General features: G+C 32.5%; 1 protein-coding gene across 5 annotated transcripts in view; it reads left to right on the top strand.

Moving 5' to 3' along the window:
• Positions 1-20,942, top strand: part of LOC106078357 (circularly permutated Ras protein 1-like) — a 28,329-nt gene extending 7,387 nt beyond the window's left edge. For all 5 annotated transcript variants that reach the window (XM_056031843.1, XM_056031842.1, XM_056031841.1 and 2 more), the window contains 15 exons: positions 2,288-2,361; positions 3,360-3,457; positions 6,747-6,905; positions 8,434-8,628; positions 10,717-10,902; positions 11,751-11,896; positions 13,084-13,281; positions 14,034-14,112; positions 14,599-14,705; positions 15,999-16,216; positions 16,310-16,426; positions 16,566-16,634; positions 17,470-17,617; positions 18,807-18,867; positions 20,415-20,942. In XM_056031843.1, coding sequence (XP_055887818.1) covers positions 2,298-2,361; positions 3,360-3,457; positions 6,747-6,905; positions 8,434-8,628; positions 10,717-10,902; positions 11,751-11,896; positions 13,084-13,281; positions 14,034-14,112; positions 14,599-14,705; positions 15,999-16,216; positions 16,310-16,426; positions 16,566-16,634; positions 17,470-17,617; positions 18,807-18,867; positions 20,415-20,480 — 1,911 coding nt within the window. In that variant the 5' untranslated portion in view covers positions 2,288-2,297 and the 3' untranslated portion in view covers positions 20,481-20,942. The remainder of the gene's footprint in view (positions 1-2,287; positions 2,362-3,359; positions 3,458-6,746; positions 6,906-8,433; positions 8,629-10,716; positions 10,903-11,750; positions 11,897-13,083; positions 13,282-14,033; positions 14,113-14,598; positions 14,706-15,998; positions 16,217-16,309; positions 16,427-16,565; positions 16,635-17,469; positions 17,618-18,806; positions 18,868-20,414) is intronic.
• Positions 20,943-23,008: the final 2,066 nt, after the last annotated feature.

Genomic DNA, 23,008 nt, shown 5'->3' with positions numbered 1-23,008 from the left:
TATATCAAAAGCAGATCATGAAACCTTACTTTCAGTTGTATATTAGCTTATCGAATCTATTACAATAGTTGCAAGCATTGTAATATCATTGTAATATGCCAACCAAAGTCACTGTTTAAAAAAAGGCGACATTCTTCAGGCATAAAATATTGAAATCTCAGATTATGTAAATGTAAATTTTGCAGAATTGTTAAGTAAATAAGTGTCAATTGAGATTTCTGAAGATGATGATGCAATTGCAGATTTTGAATGTGATAGAAACTCTAGCCAAGATGAAGGAAATGTTACAATGAATCAGTTGAATGATATAGACTTACGGACAATAAAGATTATTATTATATTATTATTTTAGGGATAGTTTCTTCTTGTCATGTGCCAATGTCACATAATTGCGTAGAAAATTATCCAGAGCAAAAGGAAAACTAAGCATGTTGTTAAAAGAATGGTTCTGATGCTATTTGGGATGATTTAGTCACTTAATAGCAAGAAATTGTGTTTTTGTTGTCAACTTTTTTCAACTAATTTTATAGAAATTAAATTCAAATTAGTAACTTAATTAAATAAGTATTTGAAATAAAGTCTGACATTGGAATATCAAAAGACGTATGAAGAATAGTCATTAGGATTGGAAAATGGGAAAACGAGGGCATCTGGCTACAAATACAATTGACAAGAAAGTTGTTGCTATGATTGATGTAAAGAAGAAAAACAATGGAAGGATAAATTACACACTTTGTTTCTATAAAATCAGACTATTTGACATTTCATGATAAAATCCATAACTGAAAGTGTATCTATAATGTTGAATAGTTTAAATGTTTTAGAAAACCACGTAAAAGATATACTTCAGAATTACCTTTGTATTGTGTTTGAAAGCACACATGACATAGCACACATTAATCAGATTCAAAAGTTATAAGATTTTAAGGGAGAAGAAAGCTGATGAGATCAACTTAATATCTTAAAATGTCTAGAAAGGGGTTTAGGCTTGTGTTAGCTTGAATTTATGATATGTCGAGCTTAGGAATATGAAAATGCAGCTTCAATGTCTGGAGCCATGGAGGAGTACAGAAGACTTTAAGAACCAGCAAAAAAGCTATTTAATACATGTGTATAACATTCACTTAATTTATGTGGTCAACATTCTTTTTCAGAAAATGCTTCTTGCCTAAAATGTTTGGTACAATGGGAAAACATTTTTCGTTCTAAAATTATAGCCTTTAGATCTACTGCCAGATTTCTATTATTTTACCTAACTTTATTAATTTTTTTATTTTTTTATTTTTTTTTTTTTTTTTTACCGTGAAGGTGCACTAGAAGGCCAAAGATACATAAGAGTAGGCCTACCTTTAAACTATTGACAAAGTGGTGGCTAATACAACTTTGTCAAAAGCATTTTATAATATGTTCGACAAAGGAACAGACGACATTTTCACAACGGGCAAATTTATTTAAAATGAAGATTAGTAGATTATTGATAAGTTTTCAAGTTTGAAATCCAAAAAAGAAAAAAACATTGTAATTAAATTAAGCTACTTAAGGTTGGATTGTTGCAAAATTAAACTATAGATAAATTGTAACAACTGAATTTTAAAATTTGATTGACACTCATTTTATAGTTTTTTTTAACAATGACTCGATGTAGTTAAGTCTAGATTATGTGTATAATGGCTAAAAAAAAAACAAAAAATTTTTTTGAGGGGGGAGCGGGGGGTGACACCCTGAGTTGACTGACCGGGTGACACCCACCCTAGTGACGCCACTGGTATTCTCTATGACCCAGCCAGCAAAGCTCTCTGTTCAGGTCGGGCTGAGTTAGGGGCCTGCATGGGGATCTGGATAGTTGTGCGGGCTCATTTTTTAATTTCCTAGCCCGTCCGGGCCCATTCCTAACCCCCTTAGACAAATGGGGCCCTTAAGTAGCAAAGGAGGGAGAGATCTGGCAGCCAGATTTTTGCATAATACAATTAAGGTCCCCCCAACATACCCCCCTTCTTGTCCTACTGGCTACAAGTGCCCTCCTATAGGACCTACTATCTATTCAGAAGAATCATTGACATTAATGAATGCCTAATAACCAGCTAATATAGTGAGATCATTAATCAAATTACTGTTTTTTTCCCCAATTAGCTATATGTATATTAATTATTAATTAGATCTAGATTATGTAGTACTTCTATATTAGGAATTTATACCTAGATAAATTTAATTTGACCTACATACTATATATATATAGAGATCTACTAGTCTTAGATTTTAGAATAATCAATATTTTTCATAAATATAGATATATAGCTATGGACTTTGGATCTGAATTTATTCTTGCTGATGATGAAGCTGAAATGGACACATCTGAAAGTGGTTAGTGTTTATTAATCTTTTGTTTCACTAATAACCTTCAGTTAAGGCCTGTTATTTTCTTTTAATAAAAGGCTAATGCACTGCATATGGCCCTAAGGCATTTTTTGGACAATCATTTGAACATGAAAATTTTTTGGAGGTTATCAAAAAATGTTGTGTGGAGATCTAAAAAAATGGCAATAGATATATATAAATATTTAACATGATAATGTCACCCCTTTCCATTTTGCCCACATACAATATATTCAAGTTTCTAATAAGACTAATTTTATTTGATGTAAATTACAAATTTTTTTTCAAATGTAAATTATTCTAATTTTATTTGATGTAAATTATGTTTTGTGACAAACATTTTATGCTTATAGTGTCATTTTAAACTGTGAGAATGCTTAACAATTTACTTTTTTTTATATTGCTTATTGCAAAGTTGATGTAGATACGCATATAGGCCTATAACACTGTAGATCTATTGCAGTTTTGGTGTGCAGATCAATGTGTTTACAAAAAAAAAAGGAATTCATTATTTTAAAACGTTTACAACATTTGAACAACATGAACCACTTTTTACTTTGCTATTATAAGTAAAATTATATGCAATTTACATCTCATAATGCAAATTCAGGATATTGATTTTTTTTATAGATCAAATCAAATATCAAGATAGTTAGAAGTTTATACATAAAACTATTAAACTATATCATATAATTGTAGTTTTAGTGTGCAAATCTATATTTAAAAAAAACAGAGACAATTGTTTTAAAACATTTAAAAAATTGGAATAACATGCACAATTTTGTACTGTGTTAGTAAAGGGAAAATTATCTACAATTTAAATGTCATAGAATAAGATGACCAAAAAAAAATTTAATATCCAGGTTATTTGAAATTTATTTTTTAAAATTCTTATATAAAGACAGTTAAAAGGCTATATATAAATTTTGAAAGTCATATAAGAATACTGACTCTTTAAATTTATACACATTTATGGTTTCAAACAGAAGAGGATGATGATGATGATGAAGATGGTATAGCTGGATTTGAATGTGAAATCATGGACATGGGAAATGAAGTAGAAGAGGATCATCCTGTTAGAGGGGTAATACTTTGTAATTGTGACCTTCTTTTGTATTTGAGTGCTAGATGTAAAGAAGTCTTAATGATGTTACGATGAGATTGTGTTTCTGATATTATAATTTAGTGTAGATTTATATTTTTTAACAATTACTGAACACTCAAATAAGATCATCAATGCCTGAGATTCAAATACAACTATTAATTTAAACAATGAAGATCCTTCAACAATAAATACAAAGCTTTTATTCTGGAACTAGGAATCACTTTAATGAAATACACACTGTACAGTAAAATTAAACAAGTTAACTCTCTTTGTTCAAGCTCATAATTACAACTAGATCTAACAATGGTTCTGGTTCTACAGCTCAAACTACAACTTAACTCAACTAGATTTTTCTACAACTGACTTTTCTTTGTCCTTCCCAAACATTTTTTATTCTTTAACCTCTCTGCATTTAAGCCACTTTTATGGTCTTCTTAGCTCCTTTCACGGTCATGGAATCCCTTCTATTCTGAGAAAGCATGCTTGCTACAAAAACCCATCAACAATCAATCTTGACGTTGCTATGGAGATGATTGCAGCAAACTAAAAATAAACTTAGCTGGTTTATGCTAGATGACAGAAACATATTTAATCACTCTCAAGTATTTTATATGCTGAATAAAGATACATACCTTTATCATTTTGTATAATATAAAAAGTAAAGTTTCCCTCTCAAATCTTGCGACCTTTGGGGCAGATGATGTTAAGTTATCTGTCTCTATGGCCAATGGTTAATGAGCAGAGTGTCATGTGGCTTGCACAATGACCAACCACCTTTACTTTCCCCCAACTAAAGTCAGGTACCTACTAGAATTGCATAGACTCAGGGGTGCCTTAAAAATCTGGAAATTTATAATCCCAGTCTTCACAACCCAGGACCCCAGATGGCTGAGAGGTTAAGCACTTGGCTTTCAAACCTGGGGTCCTGGGTTTGAATCCCGGTGAAGACTGGGATTTTAAATTTTGGGATCTTTAGGGTGCCTCTGAGTAATTTCCCCAACTTAGACATTTGATTTACTTATCTGTACCCCTGTTCTCCCTCCCCCCCACTACCTCTCTCCCACAACAAAAATGTTAGTCCTGCATACAATCTCTGACTTTTCTTCAGCTTCTCATTATTTATCTTCTTTATGTTGCTTTTCGAACCTAACCACTTACCACACAAACATGTGCTTTCACACTTTATGGTCTTTTATTTATTAAAAAGACAACCCTTAACTTTTAACCACACACTTTTTAGCTTTTAAATCTATACATAGCATCTAGGTTATGTCTAGTTTTAAACTTATCCTTTAATAGTATTTTTAGATAGTATTTAATTGGAAGTGTAAATGATGTAAGGCATATTAAAATAAGAAGTCTTAGGTAAAAAAGACAAAAAAATGCTTTAAAAAATACGAAACTCATGATATTTTTTTTTAATGCTTGATATGTAGACTTCTGCCTTTTGGGGGAAATACCGAAAATAAAAATACAAAGTTTTAATAGAAAGCTTGTATATTTTTTGTGAATTGTGGTCCTGAGGTTGTGATTCTGTCAAAAACCATTCTTAGTGATCTTCTAGGAGATAAAAGGAACCTGTTTATGAAATTTCATGCAGATACATACAAGAGTTAAAGAGATTTCGTGATCAGTCAGTGAGTGGTATTTCATAAATATAAAGTAGTCTAGCAGTATACACCTGTTCCTAGTCTTTATATTGTTTACTATGGCAGGAACACCCCCTTCTTTTTTTAAATTTAAATAAAGCGCCATATTTTAACTATCAACCTAGAATACTTTTTTTAGCCCATGAATTAGTGTATCTGTGACAGGTTGGGGAAAGTGACGTGTGTTTGGCGCGTTTAGTGTCTAGGGGATGATTATTTTTGAAAGCTATCACACACCAACCCGTCAGCATATAAATCGGGAGCAGGCACGCAACGAGACAAGCAATGAAAGAGAGATACAAAAGTTAAAAATGAAGAATATTTATTTACATAAATATTTACATAAAAGGATAAAATTAAAAAGGGGGAGGGTTTGCATCTATCTCTAATTGATACTATATTTAATCATCACTCTTGCACTTAATAAGAGAGTATGTCACTTTGTCTTCTGAACTTAGCTGGTTGTCCTGTTGATGTCGCAGCTGGCTGTGATCTTGGTTTGAGGTTCTGCAGCTGGAGGTGGCGCTCTAGCGGGTAGAGGGACGCCGGTGATACAGTTCTTGTGGAGTCTCAATCCAAAGTTCTGATATCTGTAGTGGGCACAGTAGGGCGGGTGGCCAGGATAAGTCCAGTGAGTTGCAGAGGGTTTGGCGTAGCTATGACGTCTCGCACAGATCTGGGTCTACAGGGACGTCGCACCTAATAAGTTGACAGGTGGGCAAATAGATCCGATAGCGCCAAGTTGTAGAGTTGAGTAGATCCACGTAGGCAGTAGATGATACTCAATAGCAAGTGGCAAGTGATCCGATGAATAGGCAGATAATGCCAAATGAATAGGCAGGTAAATAGGCAGACACCTGAGGGAGGCACCAGGTATTCCTCTAGGAATGAGAATAAATGATTTAATCTACCTTATATATAGGCCTGGAAAATGTGGGCGGAAACAGGAAATGTCCTAGGCTAAGAATTATCTTACACGTGGGTGAAGTCCGACAAGAGTCGCACCTTGGAGCGTCACAAGGCGTGTTGGTCCGAGTGATCTCCTAGATCAAAGAGAGACGTGGGAGAGGGGGGGGGGGGGAAGAAAGATTGACTCTCATTCCACCCAAGGTGGTGTCCACAGCGGCTGTCAGACATCCTGCGGGTGAGATTAAAGAGACTGTGTTTATCTTTCCCCGATCAAGGGGAGATAAGTGAAAAAGCCGCTGAGGTGGTGGACTAAGTCTAGCCTGGAGAGGGAAAGGTGGGGCGGGTGAAGAAATTGGGGATAGGACGGGGAAATAACTAAAATAAAATAAATAAATAATGAATAATAATAATTAATGCTGTGATAAATTTGAGTGACTCTGACAGCGAGCTTTTGACTTGTCACAGTATCTCTTACAGTGAAATTTCACTGCCTTGTCTCTTTTTCGCTCTTAGGAACCCTCATTTTGTTTTTTTTAACTTGCACATTGGAATTTCTCCTACTTAGATTTATTGACTTGATTTGGAAAGACCTGCTTCATAATGCGACCCTACACATACATGCTATATACTATACTATATTATTACTATATTACTATTACTATACTATATTATTATATATATGTATATATTATTATTATAATATTAAACAGGAAAAGAAGAACATTACTACCAACACATTGAAAATTGAACTGGCAAAAATTAAAGAAGAACCAGATTTACATCTGCAAGAGAAATTCATGACTCGGTGTAATAATCCTGACTGTGGGGCTTATTTTTCAGAACATGATAACTGGGTGAAAAATGATTTGGTAAATAGCATATTTAAATTTTATACCAAAATATCTAACAAAAATATTGAGAAAAAAAACAGAGCTAGATAATATGATTTATTTTCAATATTTTTATTACAAGAAAAAAACCCAATTAAAATGAAAAGTAAATATAAACAATTTTCAAAGTTAAATATTGATATGCTGAATCTAACATTAATCTGAGTCTGAATGAACCAATACATTACAAATGTTTGTTTTCATATTATTGACTTTGTTCTTAATTTTTGTAAACTATTGATTAGTGGCTTTAGAGCTGATTCAGCTGATAGACATTCATCCCACATGATATTTGTTTGAGCAGAACCTGGACCTATACCTTTCCTTTGTGTGGCTAACCAAGGCTTTTGACACTGTCAGTCGCGATTGCTTATGGAGGATTTTGACTAAGGTCGAATGCCCTCCTAGGTTCTTATTCATTCTCAAGCAGCTTCATATGAGGCAAAAAGGCCAAACTAGACACAATGGTGACTTATATGATCACTTCCCCATAGAGAATGACATATTGCAGGGCTGTGTGCATGCTCCTTTCAGTTCGCTATATTTTTTGGCATAATGTTGGGTCAAATGAGGCAGCAACTGCATGAAGGCATCTACATCAAATTCTGCTCAGATGGCAATGTGTTCAATCCTCAGTGCCTATTATCCTATATCATGGAAATGGTCATAACAGAGCTTCTCTATGCTGATGATCACTTTCTACTTGCTTACACTAAACAATAAACCTCGGAAAAACATGTTTCAGAGGTCACCCAATAAAATCTAATCAGCCACACAGAATGGACACCCCCCTTAACATGGTGGACAATTTACATCTCTGGAAGCACAGTATCAAACTATGCAGCAATTTTAAGGGTAATTGATAACCATCTGGCTAGGACCAGTAGTGCTTTCAGACACCTCCAAGTGAAAGTTTTGTGGAATTAATTTCGCTTGCCTACAGAAATCAGTGTCTACCAAGCAGTGGTTCTCTCAATCCTTCTATATTGATCTGAGACATGGGTGCTATAGAGAAAGAAACTAAGACTTCTTGAATTCTTTTACCAAAGATGTCTGGGTTCAATCATGAATATATGATGGCAAGGCAGCAAGTCTGGATATTAGGGAAGACTGCAGACTTATGTGTGACCTACATATTTTGTCAGTTGATGTAAGCTTCATCTGCTGTCTCTACTGTGACTATTTATTTGTAGGATTTCTTAATAGTTGAGTGGCTATTAGTATTTCAGCTCTGGTTTATAATCTGATATGGGCAACAACATGTAAATATTGAATTGTTTTAAAAGTTTGTAATTTAGACTATCAACATTAAAGTTAGTTAGTCTATCATACAGTCAAGTTAAATAATTAAACTAACCCCTTTAAAGTCACTAAAATAGAATACCCCTTAAGGAAATTCAGTAAGTTGTAAATACAATTCATACAGTTTCTAAGAAAAGTGTAATTTTTTTTCCTTGTTGTTGCTTTTTTAAATTTTGATAAATTAATATTTTTTTACTTTCAACAGGGCAATATTTGGCAATGTCAGTTTTGTTCTGGAAAATTACAACTGACCTCCATTGAAGATAAAGTGAACTTGCAAAGTAAGCATGATGTTTGTTATGAACATATAGAAGAACAATCATCTCCCCCAGTTCTCATTCAAGATTACAAGATTATTTTTGTCATTGACAATTCTGGCAGTATGGGCAGAAAGATGCAGGTAAAAGTTCATGACTACTATTCATATTGCCTTTTGTCTTTATCTCTGTGATGGTGACTTTTTCATTTTGGCATCCCTGCATTAAAGTGATCCATTTTCTTTTACCTGGCATATAAAAGCCAAAACCATAGACATATATATATATATTATATCTAGACTGGACATGGAGATCTTTTAACACAACAAAGAATGTTAAACAAAGGACGTTTGGGCCACGAGGCCTTCATCAGCTACAAAACAAACAAAAAAAGACAAACAATTAACACAAAATAGTCTTAAGTTAACTTATCTGTTCGATGTTGTTCTCTATCGAGGCAGAAAAGAAATGAGCTATGCTGGTGTAAAAGCGCGGGAAATCGGAAAGGGGCGGAGATGTCAGGCAAAGATGAATGGCAAAAGGGGTTAGTGGTAGTGCCCATTGCATATTAAATAAAAGTGTGCTGGTTGTTGATACCGTTAGGTTGTAGGGTGCCTGACATGTAAATAAGTTTGTTTTTGATCTGCAGATGGGTGTTTTTGTCGTTGCAGTGACGAGGAGATCAGTGGTACCCCTATGATGTGTGTTATTAAAATGGATAGAGACGGGCTTAGATGCAAAATTACGAATGTCTCTAAGGAGTTCTTGGAGTCGTGTTTTTAAGGTCCTGCCTGTGTTTTCAATATTGATCATTTGACACCTTGAGCATATTATAGCATATATGACTCCTCTACTATTACAGTTAAATTTGCCACTGATCTTGATGGTCATTTTAGGACACGTGATGGTGGGTGTGGCGAGCGTGTGTTTGCAGGTCTGACAGTTGCGTCGCTTACATGGCCAAATGTCAGGTTCACTCGAAATGTTGCAGAGTTTAGTGTGCATTAATATGTCTTGTAGGTTTCGGTCTTGCCTGAATACCACAAGAGGTGGGGATGAAAAGACATCGTGAGTATGTTTATCGGCTAGGAGAATGTTCAGGTTTTTCAAAAAATGTTTTTTGCTTTCAAACAAACTTATTTACATGTCAGGCACCCTAACGGGATCAATAACCAGCTCACTTTTATTTAATATGCGATGGGCACTACCATTACCCCCTTTTCCCATTCATCTTTGCCTGACATCTCTGACCCCTTCCAATTTCCAGCGCTTTTACATCAGCGTAGCTCATTTCTTTTCTGCCTATAATAAGCATCATCTTTCTTGTGATTTGGATGAGAGCTTGTCCATTTCTCATTTATTTTATTTACTATTAGTTTCTTCATTTCTTCTGGATATAGTGCAGAGTTTAATTGTGAGTTTGTTCTCCCACTCTTGGCGAGTGTGTCAGCCTTCTCATTTCCTTCTAATTGTATATGAGCTGGTATTCATTGAATAACAGTTTATTTGTTGTTGAGCTGTGTAAGTGCTGTCCTGAGACTTTTTATATAAGTTTTCCAAGCTTTGGAGGGTTGTTTTTGCATCGGTTAGAAAGACAATCTGACTGTGTGGGGTACTTGGATCATTTGCTAGCATGGTAGCAGCAAATGCTAGTGCTTCCCTTTCTGTTCTGTGGATGTCAGAGAGCTCTCCAATTGCAATGGATTTTTCTAGTTTTTTTCCATCTGGCCATTCGATGAGTTGAAAAAGTTATGTAGATAAAAATATATATATGAATCGATCAATCTCGAATAAGAATTTGTTTCTGATTTCCAGTCTAGATATAATATATATAGGTCTATGGCCAATACATATTGGGGACTTTCTAAATTTTTCATCTTTTTTTTTAAATCTTTGGTCATGTAATGCTTTTTTTTTAATGAATCTTTGGCTATATAATGATTCTGTCTGAATCTTTGGTCATCTAATGTCTCTTTCTGAATCTTTGACCATCTAATGTTTCTTTCTGAGTATTTGGTTATTCAATGTTTTTGAGTTTTTCAACTTATTTTTTTTCCAAATAAACATTATTGAAGAAAGGATATTTATATGTCTCATATACATATTGTTTCTTGATTATAAGATTATATTTGATTACAAACTATCTGCTTATCCCATTTGTTAACTTTTGTTCAGACTTATTTGGAAAAAAATTGCATAGCAATTAATCAGTATAAAATCTGACTTTTTAGATTCCAAAGAAAGAGGGAACTCTAAAAGAGATCCGGCCTGCAGGTTCTGATCCAACTGATCCAAATAAAGAAGGAATAGAAGTCTCCTGGCTTCAGGCTGTACAGGCAACTGTGATTGATATCATTGATGAAATAAGCCAATCAGAATCTAACAGGAGGATTGGGCTAATAACCTTCAATGATATAGTTAGTTTTATTTTATGCACCAATGACTTGTACTGGTACTATATATTTAAAATGAGCAGTTAGCTCACAAATAAAAATGAAGCCATAATATTTCTTTCTATTATATTATATATTATATTATTATTAATATTAAATTTATGTTTTTATTTTTAAAAATCTCTTTAAAAAATTAAACAATAACACATTTGACCTTAGCAGCATGTTCATTTAAAAATCAGAGTAAAATGTACCTAGTTATAGTTCCATATAAAATATCTGCATAGACATCTATTTTAAAGTGTAATGATCATTTCTATTTGAAGATGTCTTGATGTTACAATGAGATTGTGTTGACCTGACAATGCATTTCTGATGTTTTAATTTAGTGTAGATTTCTATTTTAAACAATTACTGAACACTCAAAATAATATCCTTATGTTAGAGATTCAAAAGTAAACGATAAATCCAAAACAACTAAGATCTCTAACAATGAATATAAAGCTTTAATTCTGAAACAAGGAATCACTTGAATCAAATACACACACTGTACAATACAATGAAACAAGTGAACTCCTCTTTGTTCAAGCTCATAACTACAACTGACTTTCCTTGTCCTTTCAAAAACTTCAACCTGGCTCCTTTTATGGAATTAAATTGATCGCTTCTATTTAAAGAAAGCATTCTTTTTCCAAGAACCTGTTGACAATCAACCATGACCTTGCTTTGTAGATGCTTGCAGAAAACTAAAAATAAACTTAATGCAACAGCTGCTTTATGCTAGGTGACATAAAGATTCCTAACAATCAGTTAAAAATCTTATATAATCAGATGTATATTTGATGAAATACAAATACATTTTCTAATTTAAGGTCACAATCTATGGCAAACAAAAAGCAGAGGATGTAGTTGGAGCAGATCTGGAAAACAGAGGTGCTTGTTTAAGTGCTGGTGAAAGAAATTCCAACTTATTACCAATATCAGAAGTGAAAGATTATCTGCATGAAGTCTTAAAAGGGTAAATATTTTCTATACACCATTAGTAAAGGTGTTAATTGTTGAATGTAAAAAATTTCGTAACCTGCAACAAGGCAGTTGATGGCTGTGTCATCAGCAAATTTGATGAGCTTTGAATGCTATTGGTGTGGATGGTATACAGTAGTGTTGAAAGAATGTATGCCCTGTGGTGCTCCAGTGCTAAGCTCTCTAGTACCTTACACATGACCATTTGCTTTTACATATTGTGGGCATTTTACCAAAAGGTTTAAAACCCATGCTTGCATATGTTTGCTAACATTCAAATCAGACATCTTTTTTATGAAGAGATGTGGTTGGATGGTGTTAAAAACAGATGAGCATAAAGTTTATAAGTATCAAGATGACAGTACAGACTAATCAGCATGAATTGTATGTATCTTCCGTACTTCATGACAGTTTTTATGCAAACTGAGGGTTGAGACGTGTTTCCACTTCTTTCAGCAGATGTTTCATAATCATTTTTCCATGAGCCATCAGTTGATGTAGATCTTTTGCAATAGGACGTTAGTTGCTAGGAGCATTGATCTTTTTTTTTGGGGTAATGGTATTATTTCTGATGTCTTCCAAAAGGTAGGTATTTTGTGTATTTGCCAGGACTTGATGAGTATAGCACAGAAGATAGAAGACATAGATTTTTTAAACTCTCTAGGCAAGTAGTATGGGCTAAAGTTGAAACACGCTAGCTCAATATCAGTTGTACACACCATAGTTTTGATTGAGACATTGTTGACACAGCAATATTGTTTGTTTGCATAAATGGCCAGACCTCCTCCACTTTCATTTACCACTATCTATTGTTTTATCTGCTCTATACAAATGAAACCCATTCAAAGTCTACTGATGTGTCAGAAATGTTTCAGTGAGACAGATTTGCCAGCTTTCATGGAATAGGTAGAAATGTTTTCAGCAACTATCAAGTTCATCCATTTTGTTATTCAATGATCTAACATTGCCTAGGACAATGGGAGGCAGATAGACCATTGTCCTACTTTTAACTTTTGGCTTATTATGTGTCTTACTTACTTAGTCCTCCTGCTCTGTTTGGCGCATTGGGTCTCCACAAAGATCTGTCACTGGCAGATTATGTGTCAGCCATTTGTAAACTAGATAATGGTTAAATTATTAATTATCATTCAATCTTGTACACTAAATGATTAATTATTTTAGTTTGGAGGATGGAGGTCGAACTGCCTTAGGTCCAGCATTGATGGTAGCTTTAGGTATGGTACATAACTCCAGAGGCTCAAGAATCATTGTTTGCACTGATGGTGCTGCTAATATTGGATTCGGAAAATTAGAAGAAGGGCCTTCAAAAGAAGATGAGAAATTTTATCAACAACTTACCAACAAAGCAAAAGTTGCTGGGTGAGAGATATTGTGTTCATATTTCAAAGTAGATCTTTAAGATTTTAGATACAAGAACATTTTTTATGTGATGATTAATGATTTTTTAATATCCAGTGCTTCAGACAAATAAAAATATAAAACCTACAATATATATAAAATCAATGCCAACTGGCCCTTTGTTCTTTTTGTTATTTCTGAAACATCACTCCCCTTTCCATTTCTCCCATTCATGGAAATGTTTATTATGGCATACATTGTTTCATAAACAAACTTGCACCAAAACAGCTGCCCTCAGAACATGTACAATGTTAATATTCAGTGTTCATGCTTTTAAAAAATGCCACAAGTGTCAGTTTGGGATTGCTTGTTAAGATGGTTGACATCAAATTGGTCCAGAGTTTAAAGGCCTGTCAGGCATCACCTATTTCTTTTGTCTCAAGCTAACAATAATATTCAAAATGTTCCTAATAGAATTGATTATTTATAAACATTTGAACTATAAAATATAAATATATTATTCATTTTAAACATATTATCAATTTAGGAAATATTATTAACTTTCATCTTAACAATTTGAAAAAAAACTAAAAAATTTAACTTAAAAAAAAAGAATATTTTGAGATAAGAAATTTTGCAAAGTATTAAAACACTAGTCTAATAAACATTGATTTTTCAATTTTATAATCTGAGAAAGATGTCTCAATATATTCTTAACTAATTACATTATTCTGTAGATAGACATTTTTCAAGTAATCATCTTGTCCTTACAGAGCCTCTATTTCTTTAATATCTTTTGACCAATGTGAGCTGAAAACTTTGGAAAAGTTACCCAGAAATACAGGAGGAACTGTAAGTAATTGATCTTGTGAACATTAGCTACAATCTCAATTTCCTTTATTATTGACCTGTTGTTTTATTGCATTTAAGCATGTTACATATATATCAAGAGGTCATATCTGATGTAAAATGTAGCCATGATATTTATTGGTTCTCTTTGTTAGAGAATACTATATACTCACATTTATCAACTGGCTACATAGTTGTTACAAATTTCTTTCATGCTCACACTCAGTATGCCTTAGTTCAATCTCTTTCTTTTTTTGGACGTGTAGTTGGAGGGTTATCTGGGAGAAAGTTTCCATTCTGCCTTTAGGTACTTAGCAAACCAAGTCTGGATTTGAACTTGAGCCCCCTTGATAAGCAGCCAAGTGGTTTATGCTATTCACCCTCACAACTTCAACTTCAATGGTTGAATAGATATAACATTAAACTATATTGTCTTATAGTAACAGACAAGTTTTGTGTTTTTAAAGTTTAATCTAAACTCTCTTTCAGGTAGAAACCATTTTGCCAACCGATTTATCAAAACCAATTAAAGAGGAATTAAGTAAGAAAACCATTGCAACAAATGTGGATGTGACATTCTTAGTGCACAAAGACTTGTAAGCTAAACTTACTTTGTTCAAACTCAGTCTTGTTGAATAACAATTATAAATCAACATCATCATTAAATTTGAGTGAGATAAGAACAAGATATAATCTCCCACAAGACTTGGATAAGTAGAGGACAGGCATAAAGTACACTGTTTTGTTCTCTCCACATCAGGGTCAGTCCAAGTCCTAGTAACTTGTTCAGGCTTTTGTGGCGCCATGTGCTCCTAGACTTAATCATTTTTGGAGATTAGTCCCAGCACTCAAATCCTATTTCCTTTTTCAACAGGTATGATGAGTACTTTTAGATCACTCAATGGATAGTATCAGACCTCTCTGTGGGTCAGACAGTCTCTAAAGCTAGGATTAATGACACCTATGTGACTTTTTACCCAATGCAGAGTCACAATAATGCCATATAATGGCCTATATCTATGTAAGGCTATGGTGATCATGATTCTTTGTTTTCTACAGCCTTCAGTAATAGAGACAGTAACTTACTGAGAATATTAACCTGCCTTTAGAAGCCCCTCACTGAGTTGATTGCTTTTAAAACCTCATTAATTGACATGGCTTCTACATCAAAATGGCAGGTATCATATTCTAACATGGGCCGCATAGAACCAGAGAACTCATTATAAATTTAGTTTAGTTCAGAATTTTTTTGTTTCTAATATTACTCCAAAAGCCCTGATGAATGTTCCATTGTATTTTACAGAGAAAAAAATATGGCACTTGTACATTAAATCTCATTATACTCAACTTCTCAGGACTGACTAAATAAATGCAATGTTTAATATAATCAAGTGTTGGTCATATTTTACCATGTGTAAGGTTAACTTCCTTTATAATCTAATCATGTGAGATGACATGGTTCTGTTCTGTTCATATGCCCTTTGTTAAAGAGCTCATAATATTAAAAAAAAAAAATTTCACAAAAATATTTTGTGATTATAAATTTGATAAATACTATTTACATATTTAGAAATTCTTGCTAAGGTGTTTGCTTTACAAGATTTTATGTTTTTAAATAATTAGAACTGTATTCCTTCTATAAAAATCAGATGTACAGCTTACTACACAATCTCTTCATTTATTTTAATTTAAGCCTGTTTTGATTAAATACAGTCCCCAGCTAATCAGACCAGCTGCTTGTTTGAACTGGACTGGATCCAGAACCATTATGAAACACAGACCATGCTTTGTATTGTGTAATCCAAGTAGCTTGTTATTAGTACACAAAATAGATCACATCCAATACATTGGAATTAACAGTCTTTAATACATTTGTAAAAAAAAAACAGGTATGTCTATGAAAAGAACAAAGAAAATGAAAACAGAGTTGAAAATAAAAGTTCAGCTTCACTATGCATTGGAAATGTTACAGATGTTGGGAAACAAAGCATTTGCTTTGAATTTGCCTTCCGCAATCCATCACAGCTTAAAGCTCCACAACAGCAGATTAGTAATACTCTTCCCAGTTGCCCCATACATGGAGGTGGGCAACATAATCCTGGAATGGGTAAGTTGATATTTGTGCTCCCCCTGTTTGTCACTGAGCTTCTCTAAATGTTGCCTCTAAATGTGAAGTTAATGTTTGAACAAACTGTTGTAGGTTGTACTACTTGTTACCCCAGTTGTCAGACACCAACTAACCCAAACACAGTAAACACAAGCCAAGGATCACCTGAATATCCATTTCAGATACAGATCAGTTACAAAGATGAAAATGGTAAATACAGTTTTATACACTAAACATAATGTTTTTTTTTCATTTCAGTTTTGTTCAATTAAATAAAAACATAAATAGCATTTTGTTTAGTCAAACCTTTGCATTGAAAAATTTAATAAAAAAAGTTTTTTTATTTTAGATAAACTTCTGACTAGAGTGTGGACTAAAGTTTGCCCAATGACTAAAAGCCGAGAAGTGGCCCAAAAAAGTAAGTACCATTGCGACTTTTGTTAGACAATTAATTTGATTGTGTAAGATTAGAATTTCACTGGTTACCATAAGTTTAAAACGGCTAATTTAATATGACAGTTTCACTGGCTACTTTAAGCTTAAGAAGCTACTTAAATATTTAAGTTCACTAGTTACTTTGAGCTTAAGGGCTACTTAAATATAATTATGAAAGTTCATAGACTACTTTGAGCTTAAGGAGCTACTTAATTATGAAAGTTCATAGACTACTTTGAGTTTAAGTAGCTACTTAAATATGACACTTAGTTTAAATGGCTACTTGTGCAAATAAACTTGACATGTAATATGTTGTGGCAGCAATAGAGCACAATTGTTATTAATTGAAGAAGTTACAAAACATAGGTAGGCTCTGACAATGACTTAAACCATGTTCTTGAGACACATCAAGTAAAAGTAACAATTTTACTTCAGAAGTGATAATAATTAAACTAAAAAAACATAAATGCAGTTTGAAGCCTAGCACTGAAATGGATTATGAATGTGATGTACAATAACAGCATTAGAATACAAGTTTGTAGTGAGAGAAGAAAGGTGAAGAATAATAGGATGAAACATTAGGTAGGCTCTGAAGAGGGCTCTTGACCACTGTTTTAGTAACATTGCTTAGTCATTCACAAGTACTAACTAACATTTTATAAGACTATCTTAGATCCAAGGAAGAGCCTGCTAAGTCAGTAGAGTTAGCTGGACATGCATTCACCAACCACATAATAATTGTTTATCATTTGTTGCAGTTTCAAACTTCACTTACATACATGAGTTTAATTGAAATAAAATACTCTTTTTTAATGTAGGCATGAATCCAGATGCTACAGTTACAAGTTTTGTACAAAAATGTGCAAAAGAAATCCTGGATCTGAAACAAAAGACACTGCAGTCTGAGCTGAAACGAAAAGCACATAATATTATCAATCAAGCTAAACATCACAAAACACTTGACAAGTAAGACTAAAGCATTTTTTTTTTACTTAAAAAACAAAAGTTGAATGAATAGAAAATTTAGATAATCATGTGTTTTTTGTTTTTTTAAACAAGTTTTAATAATATTTATAATAAGGCAATATCTCCAAGTCTGAAGAGTAAGGGCGAGTGCAAAAAATTTAGTTAGCTAAATAGACCCATATTTGACATACATATTTTATCACTCCTCTTGTGGACAACTGGACAATAGGTCTGTATTTGTTTTCATGCTTGAATGTGCACTCAGACAAGTTTCTAATATATCTGAGAGGCCAGTATTGTGTATTGTCAGCTCAGTCCTCTACTTGTTCATTTAGTTTACATTGTATTTATCTCATGTCTAGTAGGTTTCGATAGTTGGATATAACAGTTGGATTTACTATTCTAAAAAAGATACAACATTCAGCCTCAAGCTATCACTGCATGTATATATATGAACCGATGTGTTGCTGTTTAACTGAAGAGACTTTGACAATACTCACACATTATCTTTCAATTATAAAATGAACTATGATAACTGAGCTAAAACTAGCTTTACGTTTATAAAGTTATTACCATTTTTAACAAAATTATTGGCTTCATTTAAAATTGTAATTATATCACCACATTTTACAGATTAGGGATTTTCATGAAACCCTTTAAACACAGTACTATCTTTCTTTCTTTAATTTGGATTTTTAAGATCTTGTCTACATTAAGTAATAGAATACAGCAACATACAAAAAGATGTAAGGTAACCTAAAAAAACATAAGAATATAAAAAGAGGAACATTGAGAGAGTTAGATTTTTTAAATAGATAAACTAAACAATGTTTAAGTTATCAATTAAATAACACAAATTTCTTTTACTTCAAGGGTAAACGCTTAGAAATTTGTTACATCAGAAAGAACATTAATACTTCCTATATTCTGTACACCAGAAACAGTAAATAAGATATCTGTTTATATTTATCATCCATAGATGAGAATCTTTTATATCAAACATATTTTAACTGAAATACTATTGAAAAAGATTGAAAGCCGTTAAAAACAAACTGGTTTGTAAAATATAACTCTTGGATTTTATAATTTACCTTGAATCATCAAGATATCTGTCAAAAACTTAATCTTGAATGATTAAATTATTATTAGTACTAAAGATTTTAATTAATGTGTATTTTTATTTCTACAGTATTCTCCCCAACCCTGAACTAATTAAAAAGCTGGATGCATTGATAGACGCATTAGAAGAGGTATTTCTTTCAATGAGTTTTATTTATTGCAATTACAATAAAAAGATACAAACTTACTTAGAAATATAATGATTGCTGCAAAGGTGTAGTGTTCTGAGATAGTGATGGTGTGGAGGCTTAGAGGATTTATGGTGATTTTTCAAGAATGCCCTTTTTTTTTAACAAAGCCCATATCAACTCACTCTGTCTGTTTGGCTGGTAAAAAGTTTCTCCCACAATCAATCTCAGATGATGTTGAAATTTTGTACTATTATTTCTTGAACCTAACAAAACAAGAATCATATTAAAAAATTAACCCATTTATTAATTAACTATGGGAAATTATTATTTTGTTTGATCTCAAATGAGTGAAAGAAATTGTACTTGACAAATGTGGTGGTATAAGTTGAATTAGTCTCCTTGAGAAGTCTTGAGTGCTTGAGTTTGAATTCAAGTCCTACAACTTTTTTTTTAAATGCATTTAAAAAGCGTTCACTGTAACATTCACACCTCCCCCCCACCAATTTCCAGCTGATGCAGACAAGTGATAAGATCATAGCACATTGAGAAAGCTAAAAGCATAAAATTGTGCTACAGAAAAACAATTGATAAAAATTTTCCTGATCGCACAGATTTATTATTATTAGTCTAGATCAGTGATGGGTAAAGTTTTTGAGGAGCGGGACAAAAAATTAAAAATTTTGGCAGCCAATACTTTTTTTTCTTAAGAAAATACAGAATCTAGTATCAGATTTAATGACAGCAAAATTTGACTAATGCGATGCATATTTCATTCTAAATAATACTTGAGCAGAAGTGACTCATTTTTAAGCTAACCAACCTATTGAGTCCCCTTTATATTTTTTTCATATTAACTTAGTTTTAAAATCCTTTTTATCTGATTACGAGGGTGTCATGTAGCCATCACATTGATCAACCACATTTACTTTCACCAATTAATATCAGGTACCCATTAGAATTGGGTGACTCAGGGGCACCCTAAAAAGTACACTCAAATTTAATAGGGTTTGTTGGACTAGTCTGTTTTGTTTCTTTGATTAAAAAGTATTGGGCCGGAAGTCGCTTTTTTCCCTATATATCTTTGTATTTTTCAGTTCTCTTTTTAAATTAAACTGACATTATTATGCTATAATTTTAAGTGTACCTGATACAGAAAAAATTCTGCAAAAAAATACGGGTAGTTGGGATATAAAAAGAAAAGACCTGAAACTAGCGCATGAAACTACACATTTACAGTACTTTATTTGATGAGTATTTTACCCAAGATCTGTGTTGTTTTTTTAGGACTAGCTTATTTCATGTACCCGGCATTTTCCGATACACAATTATATACACAAAATAATTGTACTGATTTTAAACTTTAAATGATTACTTAAAAAGGTGTTACTCTAATAAAAAAAAAACAACTAATTTTTATGTTTGTTTTTATTACAAGATAAACCTATTCTTTTTAAGTTTAGAAATTATACAATTCAGAACGTTATTATGTCTATCCTTCCCATTTATTATATTTTTCCTCCTTTAAAATAAGTTCTCTTTTTTTTCAGCTTACAGTATCTGGTCTGAATGATGAAGTGTCTGCTATGCTGTCTAAATTTGCTACTAAAGCTTAAAATTGAAATCTAGTGAAACAAATGTTCTATCTCTGTAACCATTGTAATCTGATGCTTATAATTCTTGTATGTTCATTATGATTTGTAGTCATATTTAGTTTTTGTTGTATTAAAATATTAACTAGTTAGATATATGTCAAGTTCAGAATTTCATCTTCAGAATTCTTGGGAATTTTTTCAGCAATATTTTCTTTCTTTTTTTTTTCTGTCCAGAAGCAATTTTTCAGTTTTTTTTTTCAAAATATTTTGAATCAGATCTTAAAATAAGTTATAACATTGTAACCAATAATAATTTAACCTCAACAATTGCTTATTGGATTATTAGTTATTGAACACTAACTATGTTTATTACAAAACTTTTATATATTAACTCACTCTATCTCTCTGTTAAAAGGTTTGTACATGTTATTTCTCCCACACCCCAATCTCGAATCAAGTTTAAATTTTGCACAATTATTTCATGTACCTGACAAAAACAAAACAAGAATCAATAAAAAAAATCAACCAATTAGCTAATTAACTATTGGGAATTAATTATTATGTTTGGTATCAAACAAGGAAAAGAAATTGTACTTGACAGATGTGTTCACCGTGTTATGAGTTGAATTAGTTTCTTTCTATTTCTTTGAGGAGGCTGGTGCCCAAGTCGTAGAGTGTTTTTTTTTTATGCATTTAAAAAGTTATCACTGTAACAATTCACACAGATACCCCTTCTTTCACAACTGATCAAGACAAGTGATAGGATCATAGTGCATTCAGAAAGCTAAAAAACATAAAATTGCACTAAACAAAAACAATCACAATTCTAATCACACAGATTTATTATTGTTAGTTTAGATCTCTTACAAATTTATTTACATGATTGATCCAAACTAATTGATACAATTACACTTAAAAGCTTTATTTTTTTTTAAAAGTATTTTTAATGTTTTTTGTGTTTCAAGATATATTTCTAACTGAAAGAGATATTGGTACTATGGTAATGGATTTTGTTACTCATTTGCTAGACATGACTTGTAAATAATATATGTTATATGCAATGGCCCACAGTAAATTTTTTTTTTACAAACTTGTTATTTTTATATGAGCTGTTCAGTTTTGTACAGAGCTTGTTTGGCACACATTTTGAACATGTTTTTTCTCCCACACCTCCGACCAAATTGGAACTTTTAGTCCATTTTTTTATTGTACCTAACAAAACATGAATGAATAAAAACAAACAAACAATCAGTCAAATGATTACTGGATTAGCATCACTTTGATACCAACAACAGAAATTCAACCTTCAGTAGTCAGAGATGGTTAATTATGTGGGTTTTTTGTCCCCTTAGATAATTGTGCATGTTATTTCTCCTGCATCCACTCTCATATCAAGTTGAAACTTTAAACAATGATAAACAAAATAAGAATCAATTAGTCAATTTATTATTGGTAATTAATTATTTTGTTTGTAGTTTGAAAATAGAAATAACTACTACATTTGTGAAATAGTTGTAAAATGTAGAGTTCTTTCCCTTGGATAAACTTTTTTTTTTTATACAAGTATTTTTATATTTAGCTTGTTTATTGTATTATCATTTATTTTTTTTTAACTTTTGTTTTATAATTTGTTAAATGTCTTTCATGAGATAGATCAGCATGCACAATTGAGTTCATTTTGCTAAGTGGCACTATGAGGCCAACTCTGCAATTCAAGATAAAATAACAAATATTTGCATGCTTAAAAGCTTTACATTTTATTAATCAGCTTGACATTTTTTTTAATCAGTGATATATATTTTTTTTTAAATACTACTAAAACGTAATTTTAAGAAATAAATGACAAACAGAATTAAAAATATTTTGGAAGAAATACTTTTGTTGTTTTGTTGGGTTCTTTTATTTTGTATTCTCTGCACGTTGCTTTTTACTTTATAATAATATAATAATAAGATTTTTCTTCCAGTCCGAATGTTAGTCAGGAGTAGAGTATTTCACGTGGCTACGCAGTCCCAGCAGCGACCTACATATAATGCAGACAAAGCCGTTGTCCTGGGGGGGGAAATCGATTTCGGTTCTTTTTGGTCTCGAATGTGTATCCCAAGACCTTTGTAAGAAATATCCAGCTGTCTCGTTCGGAAGCTGCCAGGTGCACTCTTCGATGACACTTAAAGCTAGTTGGCGTCTAAGAAGCTAATTAAAACATTCCTGTGGGCACATTGTTACGCCGACCACCTTTCATCTCACCAAAAAGGATAGCCGTTGGCATACGGTCGTCCCCCTTACGGGATACGTGCCCTGTTCAGCGTGGCTGTTGAATTATAAGCCGACCCTCTATACTTTATAGTTAGCATTAGTGATTCTTTAATCTCGTGTCTTGTTCTAGCATAAAATTAATTAATTTTTGAAAATGAAGAAGAAATCTTGAATACAGTAAAGAGACAATCTATACAATGAAGAATCTCAAGGAATTCTTTGTAATTCTCATACGTGAGCCAAAATTTAAACCGTAGGCCTAGGTGTGTATGTAAAAGGTAGTTAATGATCAG

This window comes from Biomphalaria glabrata, chromosome 6, assembly GCF_947242115.1.
Source record: "Biomphalaria glabrata chromosome 6, xgBioGlab47.1, whole genome shotgun sequence".
Classification (NCBI taxonomy): domain Eukaryota; kingdom Metazoa; phylum Mollusca; class Gastropoda; family Planorbidae; genus Biomphalaria; species Biomphalaria glabrata.
Note: the sequence above shows the minus strand (reverse complement) of the source record. Positions and strands in the feature narration are given on the sequence as shown.